The following is a 14,317-nucleotide window of genomic DNA, read 5'->3' on the forward strand; positions in this document are numbered from 1 at the left end:
GTGAGCGAGTCCAGAAGGAAACGCAAGCGCGGGAGGCCCCCGACTACCGGGGAATACGTGGGGTTGGCGGAAGCCAAGCGCCTCGCTAGAGAGGAGGACCGGCTGTCGAGGGAATGGGAGCAAGAGAAGGAAGTTCTCGCCTCCATTCCGTCGCCGGTCGTTAAAAGGGAGCGGGATTCCTGGGAAACATAGGTGGAACGGTTTCGGGAGTGTCCGTCGCCCGACATTTCGGCTCGGGTGATGGACCATCTCGAGACCGTGGGCAAGGTGACCAAGAAGTCGGGCCACCTCCAGGGCCCTTACGTTAAGGCCCTGAGGGAGGCCGCGGCGGACGTCAGGGCGGCGTTCACCGTGATCGCTGAGAGGAGGGGCGTGGGAGCCCCTCCGATCGGCGAGGAGAACGCCGCCCTTAAAAGGGAGGTGGAGTCCCTCAGGTCGCAGATAAGCATGCTGAGGGAGACCATCTCCCTCATGGGCCGGGCGAAAGCGGCAACGTCGTCGAGGGGTGGAGACGCCTGCGACGGGGGGGAGAGTCAGTGGGTGGCTCCCACCCCGTCCTGGGGGACAAGGGACAGGGGCCAAAGACTCCGCCTCGGAGCCCCGGGGCCTCGGAGGTCGGACTCCGTGCTGAGGCCACCCCGCGGAAGAGGGAAGGCCCTCCAGCCGATAGGGAGGACCCCCTGGCCGCCATGGAGGCTAAAATTATGGCCTCCATGGGGGCCATGGTCTCGCGGAGGCGGTGGCACCCTTGGCGAGGCGCGTCAGGGGAGACGAGCCGAGACCATCACCGCAAGCCGGTCAGGAGGAGTCCGGCGACACGGAGAAGAAGAGGAGGAAGAGAAAGACGGGCAAGAAGGAGGGCGGTGGGGCGAGCGGGGCCCCGCCCGCCCTCAGCCCCCCTCCGGCGTAACAGCGGCCCAGTCGAGCGGTGGCCAGCCCGGTCAGCCAGGCTCTGGTCATCGGCGAGAAGGAGCAGCCGTGGTCGAAGGTGGTAGGCAGGAAGGCAAGGTCAACCACCCAGCCACCGGCCTCTGCGGGTAAGGGCAAACCCGCGACGGGCAAACCCTCCCCGCCCGGCGGTCGACCCGGCGCGAGGCAGCCAAAACCTCCTAAGTCGCCCAAGACAGCGGCCATAGTGATTACGGCCGCTGACGGCGACTACAAGGGGACCATGGAGAGGGCGCAGAAGGGCGTGGATATCGACGCCCTAGGGATCGCCGTGCCACGGGTAAGGAGGGCCCTAACGGGGGCCCTCATTGCTGAGATCCCAGGGCCGGAGTCCGTCACCAAGGCGGACGAACTGGCCTCCCGATTGGAGAAGGTGTTTGCGGGGTCGGGTGTAAGGGTCACCCGGCCCCTCAAGAAGGCGGAGCTGCGCATCCGGCGGCTGGACGACGCTGCCACGGAGGAATCGGTGTCGCGGGCGGTCGCAGCCGCAAGAGGCTGCGACCCCTGCGACGTCGAGGTAGAACCGATCCAGAGGTCCCCAGATGGCCTGGGGACCTCGTGGATCAGGCTTCCTGCGCAGGCCGGCGGAAAGGTCGCCGACCTGGGCAGGATTAGGGTAGGCTGGGCCTGGGCACCAGTAAGTGTGCTGGAGCCCAGGCCACTTATGTGTTTCAAGTGTTTGGCGAGGGGGCACGTGCAAGCGACGTGCCCCAGTAGAGAAGACCGCCGAAACCTGTGCTACAGGTGTGGCGCGGCGGGTCACCGAGCGCGGGGATGCGCCGCTGACCCGGAGGGCCCCCTGTGCACGGGCCTCGGCAGGAGGGTGGACCACAGGCTGGGCAGCGCGGCCTGTGCTCCGCTCTCCAAGGGAGGGAAAAGCGGGGTGTAGAGCGATACGGAAACGGGGGCCCGGGGAGGAGGGCGGCCAACGGAGGCCGCCTCCCGCCCGCAAAGGATCCCCTCCCCGACTCCCAGCCAGTTGGCCCCGTCGGCGGGCGCGGCGCAGAAGCCGCCGCCAGCCGATGGGACAAAGGGGGGGCCGGCTCCTCCGCGGGAGGAAGAGCCGAAGCCCCAGAGGGTGACCCGAGCAAAGGGCAGCAGGAAGGCGACGGACAAGGGTGAAAAGGGCCTGGAACAGCCCGCCATGGACATGGTGTAATGGCGGGCCTGGTCCTTCAGGCCAACCTTAACCGCACCCGCCGGGCTCAGGATCTTTTCTCCAGAGCCTGGCGGAGCGCGGTTACGCGTTGGGGATCGCGGCAGAGCTATACAGGCCCCCTGCGGACAGCCCCAATTGGGCTGTCGGCGGGGGGGACTCGTCGCAATTGTTCGCGGCGACGCCGCGGGTTACTCTCCCCTCCGAGTGTTGGAGGCAGGGGGGAGTTCGTGGCGGTGCTGTGGGGCGGGATCATCGTGGTCGGGGTCTACGTGTCCCCGAGCCTGGGTCTCGGCCAGTACGAAGGGTTTTTGGATAGGCTGGGGGGTGCATAGTTCGGCACCCCCGCGGCCTGGTGCTGGTCGCCGGGGACTTCAATGCGAAGTCCGCGCTCTGGGGTTCCCGGCGGCCGGATGTGAAGGGCGGGGCGCTGGCGGACTGGGCAGCGGGTCTGGGCCTTCAACTTATTAACGAAGGCTCGGACAGCACCTGCGTGCGGTGGGCGGGGAAGTCCGTGGTCGACCTGACCTGGGCATCTCCGGCCCTCGCGCGTCGGGTGTCGAGGTGGAGGGTGTTGTCGGGGGTGGAGACGCTGTCAGACCATAGATATATATCTATGGTGGTGTCTCCGCCCCCCGCCGCCGGGGGACGGGTGGATCCCGACCGCGGAGATGGGCGCTCAAGGGGCTATCTGGCGACAGACTGGTCGCTGCCCTGCTCGCGTCCACTTGGCCGGAAAGGCCAGAGGGCACAATAGAGGAGGAAGCCGACTAGCTTGGGGACATCGTGACGCAGGCGTGCGACTTCGCGATGCTCCGAGCTAGCCGGCCTCAGCGAGGGCCCACCTATTGGTGGAGCACGGAGTTGGCGGAGCTGCGGCGCGCATCGGGGCGCGCCTGGCGCCGCTTCTCCCGCGCCCGTCGCAGGGGGACAGCGGCTGAGGTGGACCCGCGCTACAGGGAGCTCCAGGAGAGACGGAGATCCCTGGGGGCGGCGATCAGGGACGCTAAGGCAAGGGCCTGGGAGGAACTCCTCCGGTCTGTGGAGGGCGATCCCTGGGGGCGTCCGTACCGGCTCGTAATGGGCAAGTTGCGGCAGTGGACGCCCCCGGAGATGGAAGAGATGGATCCTTTGGAGCTGCGTGGAGTCCTGGACACTCTCTTCCCTGCGGGAGGGGAGTGTCCGGGACCTCCGGAGTGGATGACCTCCGAGCGGCCTCAGGGGATACCGGAGATCGGTTTGGAGGAGTGGGTGGGGAGCCTGCGCCGGTTTCGGGGCAAAAGGGCCCCGGGGCCGGACGGAATTCCCAGCAAGGCCTGGGCCCTCGCAATGGAGGTCCTGGCCCCGAGGGTGAAGACGCTGTTCGAGCTTTGCCTGAGGGAGGGACGCTTCCCCACGGCTTGGAAGAGGGCCAAATTGGTCCTCATCCCGAAGGGCGGGGGGATGCGGCGGCGGTGCGTAAGTTCCGGCCGATATGTTTGCTGGACGAGATCGGCAAGCTGTTCGAACGGGTGATAGCGGGCCGTCTCGTCCGGCACCTCCCTGGAGGTGCTCCGAGTGAGGAGGAGAGACAGTTCGGCTTCCGGGAGCGCCGCTCCACGGTGGACGCCGTGTTGAGTGTTAGGGCCCTCACGGAGGCCGCTGTCTCGAGTGGGGGAGTTGTGGTGGCGGTGTGGCTGGACATAGTGAACGCCTTCAACTATCTCCCATGGGGAGTGATAGTGGAGAAGATGCGTACGCAGCTCCTCCCTCCCTACCTCGCGAGGGTGATCCTGGAGTACTTCCGGGGTAGGTCGCTGGAGTGGGTCGACCGGGACGGGCGCACCATGGCCCGCGAGATGGAGCGCGAGGTCCCGCAGGGGTCGGTCCTGCGACCGTACCTGTGGAGGCTCGTGTACAAGCGGGTCACGCGCGTCCTTCTCCCGCTCGGCTGTCAGGTGAGGTGTTATGCCGACGACACCTGCGTGATGGCCGAGGGTCAAAGCTGGGGGGAGGCGTCAGGGTTGGCGGAGCTGGAGGTGGCGCCGCAGAAGACCCAGGCGATGTTCTTTTTCGACCATCGCCGGGGTCTGCCGCCTCCGGCCGAGATCAGAGTCGGTGAAGTCAGCGTCCCGGTGGGGACCAAGATGAAATATCTTGGCCTCACCCTGGATGGCACCTGGTCCTTCGGGAACACTTCGGGGGACTGGCTCGGAGGCTGGAGGGGGCGACCAACGCGCTGGGTCGCCTCCTCCCGAACCTCGGGAGCCCGGAGACGCGGGTGCGCTGCTTGTTGGTGGGAGCGGTGCGATCGATCGCCCTATATGGGGTACCAGTCTGGGAGAGGGACCTCGCGGCCTCTCGACGGGCACTCCATGTTCGTGAGGGCCGCCGAGAGGCGGCTGGCGGGAAGGGTCGTGAGGGCGTATCGCACCGTCTCTCACAGAGCGGCGCTGGCCTTGGCGGGCCCCCCCCCCCCCCCGTGGAGCTGCTGGCGGAAGGGCACGCTAACGCGTACCTCTGCCGGCGGGACCTGCGGGAAAGGGGTGTCGTACTGACGGCCCGGGCAAAGGGGGCCCTAAGGGACCAGGGAGAAGGGCGGTGCTTCTGAAGTGGCAGCAGCGACTCTCTGACCCGGGAGGATCGGGTCGGAGGGTGGCCGGGGCCGTCCAGCCCATCCTCTGCGAATGGGTGGACAGGGGATGGGGGACGCTGACGTATGGGACGACACAGGTTCTCTCCGGACACGGGTGTTTCGGGGAGTTCCTGTGTCGTATCGGGAAGGAGCGCGGACCGCACTGCTACCACTGTGAGGCGGAAAGGGACACAGCGGACCACACTCTTGCTGAATGTCCAGCATGGGGGGTGGAACGCCGTGTCCTTACGGATATAATTGGGGAGGATCTTTCGCTCCCGACCATCATGGGAAAGATGGTCGGGAGCGAGAGAAACTGGCGGGCGGTCTCCTCCTTCTGCGAGCAGGTGATGCTCCGGAAGGAGGGGGCTGAGCATGTGCGCCGACCAGGGGTCGGGCGGAGGGGTCCCGGCCACGGATGACGGCGGGGGGCCGCGGGGTGTTGTAACGGCACAGGCGGCCCCCTTGTCACATTCGGAACGGGAGAGCGAGAAGTTCGGGGTGGAAACTCGGGAGGGAGGTCGGGGAGACCTCCCTCCGGAGTCGTAGGGGATGGGTCCCAACTCAGGGAGTTGGGGCGGAAGGCGCGACGACCCCTGTTGGGGGCAGTGTCGGCGGGGCATTTGTCCGGGCACTCGGGTGATAGGTCGTCGGAGCGTTTGTCCGGGCCATCGTCGTCGTGGGGTCGCAGGACACCATAACCTCCAACAGGGAGTTTTAGGGATGGACGGGCGAGGAATGACCTGGGAGTGTCAGCTCTCGCCTTAAAACCTCCTTTCAAACATAGAGGGGAGGTCCGCGCGGAGTGGTGGTGTGCCACACTCCGTGGGTGTGGTTAGGGCCAGCAAGGGCAGCGCACCGGCGCAAGGGACAGTACATCGGACAAAGTGGGGCGCGGATGAAGTGTCGTTTGACCGATCCTGCGCCTCGCACAGTCAGGGCTGACAAATGGAGGTAGGTTTAGTGAGTAAGAGTCTCACACTCCCCCCGCGTTCCGCCCTAAGAGCGTGGGGGGGCCCATGACGGGTTCCTCCTCCTAAAAAAAGGTCTTAACCTTTATTAAAAAGTTATTAACCAACGAAGTATCACACTCGGTTTTCAGCCCGCTTCGCGTAGGGGGGGAGGGACTTCGCCGGAGCCGATGTAACAGATTTCACCGTACAGATTGTGATCACCTGGTACACGGCAGGTATCCCGGCGGGGGGGAGGAGCTTTGCCCCTCCCCCCGACCTTCCGCGAAGCGGGTTGAAAACCGAGCGTGTTCATTCGGGGCTCCAGTTTCGGAAAATTCGTGCGAAATCATCAACTTCTTTTGTTATTAAGTTTTTAATAAACAACGAGCGACGTCTAATACCTTCTGAAGGTCACTCAGGACATTGACTTTGATAACATATATCAGGGTCAAGATCTTGATTTGCGTAGACAGCTGGAACGTGCAAAATCATTAAACCTTTTTTTATTAATTTCTTCGCTAGGAGGCGTTTCCGCACAAAATCCTTCCACCCACACCTTCCTCACCTCTACCTCTATATATCCTAAAACTTTCATGAAAATCGGAGGGGGGGGCTATTCGGAAGTCTTACCTAAATAACGTTTAATTTATCGTGTCAAATTTTTCTCGAAACAGAGATACAAGTTTTTCGGTTTGGTCAAGTAAAATCGAACACCCTATATAGTATAATCAAAAGTCGACACCCTGTATAATATAATAAGATAGTGTGACCTACCCCATATTTTAAAATGAGACCTGTATGTTATAATATAATTGAGTGATAAGAAGGAATATGAAACTCGTAAAATAAAACTTCTTTTCAAACAATTCACAAATGTGTTAAATTAATAAAAAACTGAGCGACTTATAAAAATCAATAAATGTAATTTCATTGAATGATGTGAAGCTTCGTTGTTTGAAGTTGGCGCGAGTGCGTACGAGGCGCGTGCACATGACGTCACGAGACGCCACACTAGATTAGAGTGGGTAAAAGGAGATTATCACCAATTAACCGGAAGTCGCCATTGTCAAACTTTGTAACTAAAGGGCGGTACTTTTGATTCGTAAAATATAGTAACAATGTGATAATAAACTAATAAAATAGTACTTATACAGAAATGTTACGTGTCCGGGCGGACTTCGCTCGTCTCTCGCTCGCGCCACACTCTCACAATCACTCGCGCGCTTGCGGAAATAACTCTCGCGAATTATAGCGAAAAAGAAACTTTATTGTAACTATGTCGGTTGTACAATTCGCGTAATTCAGAGCGGCCCGCGACACGTCCAGCTGGGATCGCAGCTGAGCTTCAACTCGTTGTTCCCGTCTTGTTTATCCGTTGCCCGGAGACCTCGTCGCTCGGAGATTCGCGTCTTGTCTTGCAGCCGATTCTCAGCTGAGACGACTGGCGGTATTGCACCGGGTGGCCAACTCGGTCACAACACTATATTTTTATAGTATATATTTATGCAGTGTATAATAATAAAGAGATATAATTGCAAAATAAACAATCGCTCCAACCGCCAGGTAAATTCAATGAAAGTAAATAAACAATGTATCTCGACCAATACTGGCACAAAAAATATATTTAAAGCACAACGTTTCGGCTTTGCATCAAGCCCTCTTCAAGTGCATATGTACATAAATCATTTTCTGTAATCGGAAAACAAAATATAAATACAAAAATACAAAGAAATCACCCATACTAATTAATTCCACAAACCGTACTGCCTGAAAATGATCCAATAAACGCGAACAAAGGTAGCGGGATAACAATACATCCGTACCGAACGATATAATTGCATTTCTTTATTTTTGTTTATATAAAATATAACATTATTTAATATTCGAAAATTACACATTACAATACACACACACACACACACACACACACACACACACACACACACACACGCACGCACGCACGCACGCACGCACGCACACACACTACAATTACAATTATATACACTGAAAACAATTACATATCTACAATTTACATTTACATATCTTATATCATATACTTGCTATTATTGAGGCTGCGTTCCGATATTAAAACGTCACTACTACTTAAATGTACATCTTTCACATCTACGTTCCCCTAACCACTATTGACGGCTAACCGGAAATTGTCTGTAAATGGCGGAGCCAATCAACATTAGGCATGTATATTGGCGACACTCTCCTTTTACCCACTCTACACTAGATTCCGCTAGCGCTCTCTCGCGGCAGAAGTATCAACTGTACAAGATTTTCGTGGTCAACTATGACGACAACGTTTCTTACATGTAAATTTCGGGATTTGGACTTTGGGTCGTAATATCTCCGCTCCTAGGGCACGTAGAAAGAAAATAAAAGCATTTTTATTATGCAAATCGCACCCAAGCTATCGAATGAGCCTACTCAGAACTTGATCAATTCGGCCCTTATTGAGATCTGATAATCTCGGGTATACTCGCAGCTCGCGTACTCGCGTAAAAGAGTCACGGTACGGTCTCGCGCTGCGCGTATACTTGGCGCAAGACACTACCGTGTCTCTTGATATGTATCCCAACTGGCATTACCAAGGGTCACGCTTCTGTTGAGTGTTAACAATGTATAGTTTTTGAGTGTCGAAGTCATTCCAACATTTTTGTTGCGATCAATTTCCACTCTGTCAAGTTCGTAGCGTATCTCATCGAACATGAACGCCACGCAATTATTCCCCAATACCACATTAGAGCCCTCAATGGCTCTGTTTGTTGTTAGTTTGCCCTCGACGTACAGAAAGCTCTGACACGGTAAGGTATACAAATCTTGATGCTGTATGGGTATTCGTATCTCATTGCTGTGTCCCAACAGCGTGTTGGCGTACGGATAATACGTATGAGTCTCAATCTTGACGATGCGATCGTCAAAGACTGGTTCACTTCCGATATCCAAAATGTCAATTATTTTTTCCCCGCGATTAAGTATTTCGTACTCTGAAGCCCAAAGATTTCAAAAATTCAACGTTTGATGCACTGAGCTTCTTCGTATTAGATTTTAAAAAGTCAATGTTCGGCAGCTTTTGTTTATCAAATATCACCGCAGTTCTTACAAAAGTATCACGCACGTGCTCCGTTTCGTTCAGAACGAGCATCTCATCTTACACTACACACACTATCGTTGTCATCGTCGTACGTGTAATCTGACGGTAATCTCCTCACCGCGAAAATCAAGTAATCGCCCGTCTTGATCCACAACACGTAACGTCAGATCCGTAATGCACCGTGCGATGATCGGCAGGTAAATGATCTGCGCAGGTGTTTCCGATATCTTATATCCTGGTGGCATGCGCGGCGAAAATTCGTGTATCGTGTGCACACGCGTACCGTTGCTGTACGCACCGGCGGTTACGTTACACTCTATGCGAATAATGTTCACGTTCATGATATTGACTGGTACGTCCGATTCGTGCCATTTTCGCGGTTGCAATATCCGATTTGACGAGAATCCCAGCAGCGATCCAATGTTGTTCGGTTTCTTAAAGTTTATTCGATAGGCACACTTGATTTCGCTCCGCATCGTATTGTGATTAGCACGAAGCACTATCGGATACTCCTCATCATCGACGTTTTTGGCATTATCGCTGGAACCAGCTACGTGTCGTTCAATTGCACGCTTTAGATACTCATCTATGGCGTGTAGTTCGTACGATCCCTCGGGTATAGTAATTTCCTTGTCGTCTTTACCAAAGTAAAATTTATTATTCAAAGAATTCACGTTCGGTATCGTGTAATACGTTTTAAAATCCATAAGTCCGAGCTCGTACCCATCATCGCTCAAATCGCGGGAAAGTAGTTTACCGCGAGGGTGCTACTCTTCCCGGTTAGCGTAAGCGTCATGTTTGAGCGAATACTGAGCGCCGATTGCGGAATGTTATGGTTTAAATGGTTTGTCAACCGTCTGGAGAAATTTCAGGCACAATTGTCCGCAAATGCTCTGATCGTACGTTTGATACGCGGTACGATTGTACTCAATTTTCACCGCGTTATGTCCGAGATAGCGCACCAAGTCCCTCGGTGGTCGAAGATTCCCAAAACTGTCAAAATATATAACGCGATCTCGCTTCGCATACGCTACCCAATGCGTGCCTGGGCCTTCCGCGTCATCCAAATTCACAATACCGCTCTCGTTTCGACCAACTCCGTTCATCGGTAGGGCATTACGCATAAATACACCTCTGAAGAACGGTATGCGCATACGATTAGCCAAGTGTTCCAATTGTATATTGGTGGTTATACCCGTAGGCATTCTTATCATCTTTTTGACGGTTTTTTTCCACCATTCTTCTTCTTCGAGATACCCTTTCTACGCTTGTACGGAGCGAGATAAAGTCCCTGACCTTCCATAGCGCGATTGTGACGGCGCATTTCATCCAGCTGACGCTGCGCGGCCTTGTTGTCATTCACCGCTTTCGCGACTCCCGCTGCCCCCACAGCCAACGATCCGATTACTCCCAGCAACGGCAGCAGTGGCAGGACACCGCCGCGTCTCGCTATCGGAATTCGAGAACGTGTACGTGTACTCGAAATTGTTGCAACAGCCCAAATATCGCTACTTGGAAAATGTATTATCACCGATTGAAGAAATTGGCTATTTCACGTTCTCTAATAACAGTGACGTCATTCCACCGAGCGAGGCGCGTCCAAACTCGATCTTCGTCTTTGATGACGTGGCGTGCGATAAGCAGGATACGATGAGAGAATACTTTGCGATGGGGCAACACTCGAACGTCGACTGTTTCTATCTCTGTCAGACGTATGCAAAGATACCCAAGCATCTTATATGCGACAACGCGAACCTGCTGATCTTGTTTAAACAGGATGGTACCAACTTGAAACTCGTATACAACGATCACGTGAATACCGACATGTCGTACGATGATTTTTGCGCATTATGTCGCAGTTGTTGACAACGCAAATACGGTTTCGTAGTGATAGACAAGGACAGCGCGATCACTAATGGGCGGTATAGAAATGGATTTAATGAGTTTGCGATACCATAAAGTGGTTAGTCATCATTAATACGTGTTCAGTGAACCATCCGTACCCCGTTACGACATGGCGACGTTCACTGGCGATACAGATATTCAAGCGCGCGAGAGGATGGTGAAGGCAATTGCGAAAACCAGTGATTCGATCCGCAAGAAACATCGCGCTCTAAAGACTGGCAAGATGGTGGAAGATGCAGCGTTGGAGAGACACTTTAGACCGATCATCGAGCCTCTGCAGAAGCTTGTCGATAATACCACGGACGATACATCCAGCCCGCTCATACAGACAGACGAGCCGATGAGCAATGCCGATGACACAGAGAGTGAAACACTATCCCCGCAGAGAGAGGTGAATGTGAGAGAAGATAAGAAGAGGAAACTCTCGTTGAGCGCATCGCCGAGAACGTCAACGCCCAAGCGAAAACGAGTTACATTCAACGTAAAAACCTCTACCCCGATTGAAGTAGCGCCGCAAACGTTTGAACGGTCAACGATCGAACTCTCTTCCGATGAAGATTTCGAAACAACTGTTACGTCCCGGCTAATCGCGGCTGCAAATTTTGAAATGCAGAACTCGGACGTGTAGCACGGGACTAGATCACTGTTTCGGGTTACCGAATCCGAGGATTCTACCCGGGGATACTCGTGATCAGAGTGATTTCGCCAGGAGAGCAGTTCCCGCGGAAGGGTGGCAGGGTCGCTCTTTGTGAAAAGTTTCGGTTCAATAAAAGGGGTGGCCGATGGCGAATTTATTTGAATTTACTTCCCCCTAATTAAACCGATGATTTCGTTATAACAACGCGTGCATCTATGGGCCGGTTGGTAGGTCGTTAATGATGCGGAACAATAGATACAGATTACATCAATCACACGGGGCCCGATGTTCAATTTATGAGTCTCCGTTTTCGCGTACGCGTTATGATAGATGGGTCCGATTCGTGAGGATTTGCATTGTTCGCATAACGCGGCTTGTGTTTCGACGTCTTTGTATCCGCGCGTGATCACGCAAAGTGCCATCGGGTTGTATGAAAATGAATCAACCTCATTAGCTCATTAATGGACGACTGCAATACTGTTCTGACCTTTACTTTGAATGAGTTAATCACTTTCATTAACTTATCATTAGAAAGCTGTAGTAATATTCTGAATTTTAATTTGACTGAGTCGATAACTTCATTAATTTATCATTAGAAAGCTGTAGTAATATTCTGAATTTTAATTTGACTGAGTCAATAACTTCATTAATTTATCATTAGGCCGATGTAAGTTGAGAGGTAATAGTATGATAATTTCACTTACCGAGGGGTTCTTGGTTACTCTCGATCCAGCGCTGTACCTTGATCTCTTGTGCCAGCCTATCGTAATGAGTTCGGCGAGGGTCCCCCTCGGGAATATCCTGGCACAGAGGGTACCGCAGGTTGCATGAAATGGGGACCAGTCTCGTTGCCCACGTGGCTTCGTTGCTTCCGTTCGTGATTAGAATCACTCGGTGTGATACGACAGAGTTGCTGGTCACTCTCGGTTTCGTGAGTCGCGTTATGATCGAATTATTGATATTACTGTTAGTGTCACGGTCGCGTGGTCGGAAAAGTGCCTCGTATTCTGGATCAATGTAGTGAGGCTCGATGCCGTAATACTGCGAGACGACGGTGTTCACTGATTCTAAGGTAGAAAATATACGAGCTAAACGTCTTGCACGGTGTTTCTTTCCTCCTCGTCTCGTTTTCGGCATTAGAACTTCGTCATTTATGCAAAAGTTACTGTTAAACGTGCGCGCCTCAGTTAGAGTGTACCTTGTGTTGAGAGTGGTGCGGAAAGGGGTGCGTTACCGAGTGACCGCCCCGTGCGTTGTCCGCACTGTAAGACTGTCAGCTCAGCGGAATGGAGACCAACGTGCGTTGTCCGCACTGTAGGCTCGTTAATTGGTTGCACACACACACACACACAATGACCGAAAGTGAGGTAAGTCTGCGTAAAATTTATGGTCGCTGAATTATGATCAAATCGGCTTGGTGGTCAGAAAAAAAAATAAAAATAAAACATAAATTCAAGCACACAAAATACATATATTCTAATAAAATGAATTGGTGGAAATACAATTGTTCTTACAAAATTTAAGTTAACTACTACGGTTATCAATGCTAACGTTTAAATCTAACAAGGGAAGGGTCCGAAGCGTTGTCGCAAAAAACGTAATGTGTGATACATCGTTCGAAAGTACTCAATGAATACTGACCAATGCTAAAATTTTAGCTGCTATGGGCTATAAATAAAAATATATTTATAATGTAAAGGAATGTAATGAAAATCTGTCAATTTATTTATACAATATGTATTTATATGTATATTTGTGTGTGTGTGTGTGTGTGTGTGTGTGCGCGCGCGCGCGCGCCTACATTACAATTTATCAAAAAAGACAAAAAATGTGAAGAGTTTTAATTAACGCATGATCTAAACAAAAGTGGTTTTCGCAATGAGCACATTTGATGAATGCTGTTTCATCGCAATCTTCTGCACAACATTCTTCAATTAAACCCGATTCAAAGCAATACTCGAGAGGTGTTTGGAAATATCCATGATGAGTGTTAATATATCCACTTTTATAAAATGCAAAACGTATTAGATTTTGAAATCGAGGCGCTGAAAATTGGTAGTGAACGAAAGACTGAAGACGGAGAAAGTGGTCCCTATGCCAAAAGTTAATTTCTGATGTTCCCAACACAGTATCGGTTATGAATTTAACCATATTCTTATAAGAGCGAAAGAAGTAAACTCCGCAGGCTGCACTAGTCCCGTACATTTTGCTGGGATCAGCATTTTCATGAATTCGACTCCGTCAGGAACAGTTTCGTTGTAAAGATCATCATCCTTGTTTGATGTCCAGGAATCGACTAACAGCAACACTTGCTCTTTTCCTTTAAGGTCTGGCCACAAAACTTCTTCCAAAAAAACTTTCAAATCTTGTTTGGACATGTTTGCTGACTTGCCTGGATATGCTTTGATATTTGGAAGATCAATGGTCATGTTTGCAGGAAATTTTCCAGTTCCTTCAGATACTAAAATATACATGTGAGGCAGAAGAGTTCCATTCATAGTGATGACCGGCATAATCATGTAGGAATGGGTTGTTGCAGAAATGGAACCCATTGACCCCAAGACTCGCTTGATTCCTTTAGTGGCAAGGGTTCTTCCAGATTGAAATTCTTTTTCGAAGCGCGACTGATCTGCGTTAAGCACATCTTCATCGTTTATCTTGTACTTTTCAATTAATGTTCGCACATTATTAACAAATGTTTTCGCTTTTGCCTCACAATCGCTTAATTCCTGGAAACATGATTTGCTAACTTTATGGGTTATTTTCCGAGAAACGATCTTATTTCGCTTTTTAAATTTTCTGATCCATGATTCGGATGCCTTGAAATTTAATTTATTTTCCAGATCAATGCGCTTTTTTATTTGCATTGCCCAAAGCCTAATTGTCCTGTCGTGAATAATTGCATTTTTAGTACGCATTTGAAGAAAATAATCGAACACTATTTAACTGTTGCAGAAGAAATTTTCTATGACTAGGAATTTTCAATCCTTGTTCAAATTTT

The 14,317-nt window shown here is 52.3% G+C and overlaps 2 protein-coding genes across 2 annotated transcripts; both read left to right on the forward strand.

Annotated features, from left to right (window-relative positions):
• Window positions 1-240: 240 nt before the first annotated feature.
• On the forward strand, window positions 241-1,041 carry LOC105281454 (collagen alpha-1(I) chain-like). Its single transcript, XM_011342702.1, has one exon. The coding sequence runs from the start codon at window positions 241-243 to the stop codon at window positions 1,039-1,041; it is 801 nt and encodes a 266-aa protein (XP_011341004.1).
• Window positions 1,042-1,171: 130 nt separating this feature from the next.
• LOC113561790 lies at window positions 1,172-1,837 on the forward strand. Its single transcript, XM_026968984.1, has one exon. The coding sequence runs from the start codon at window positions 1,172-1,174 to the stop codon at window positions 1,835-1,837; it is 666 nt and encodes a 221-aa protein (XP_026824785.1).
• Window positions 1,838-14,317: the final 12,480 nt, after the last annotated feature.

The sequence above is a fragment of the Ooceraea biroi genome, chromosome 4, assembly GCF_003672135.1.
Source record: "Ooceraea biroi isolate clonal line C1 chromosome 4, Obir_v5.4, whole genome shotgun sequence".
NCBI lineage: Eukaryota > Metazoa > Arthropoda > Insecta > Hymenoptera > Formicidae > Ooceraea > Ooceraea biroi.

Bases quoted from the DNA above. Each gene is read 5' to 3' on its own strand.
- LOC113561790 (XM_026968984.1), top strand. From the start codon at position 1,172: ATGGAGAGGGCGCAGAAGGGCGTGGATATCGACGCCCTAGGGATCGCC.
- LOC105281454 (XM_011342702.1), top strand. From the start codon at position 241: ATGGACCATCTCGAGACCGTGGGCAAGGTGACCAAGAAGTCGGGCCAC.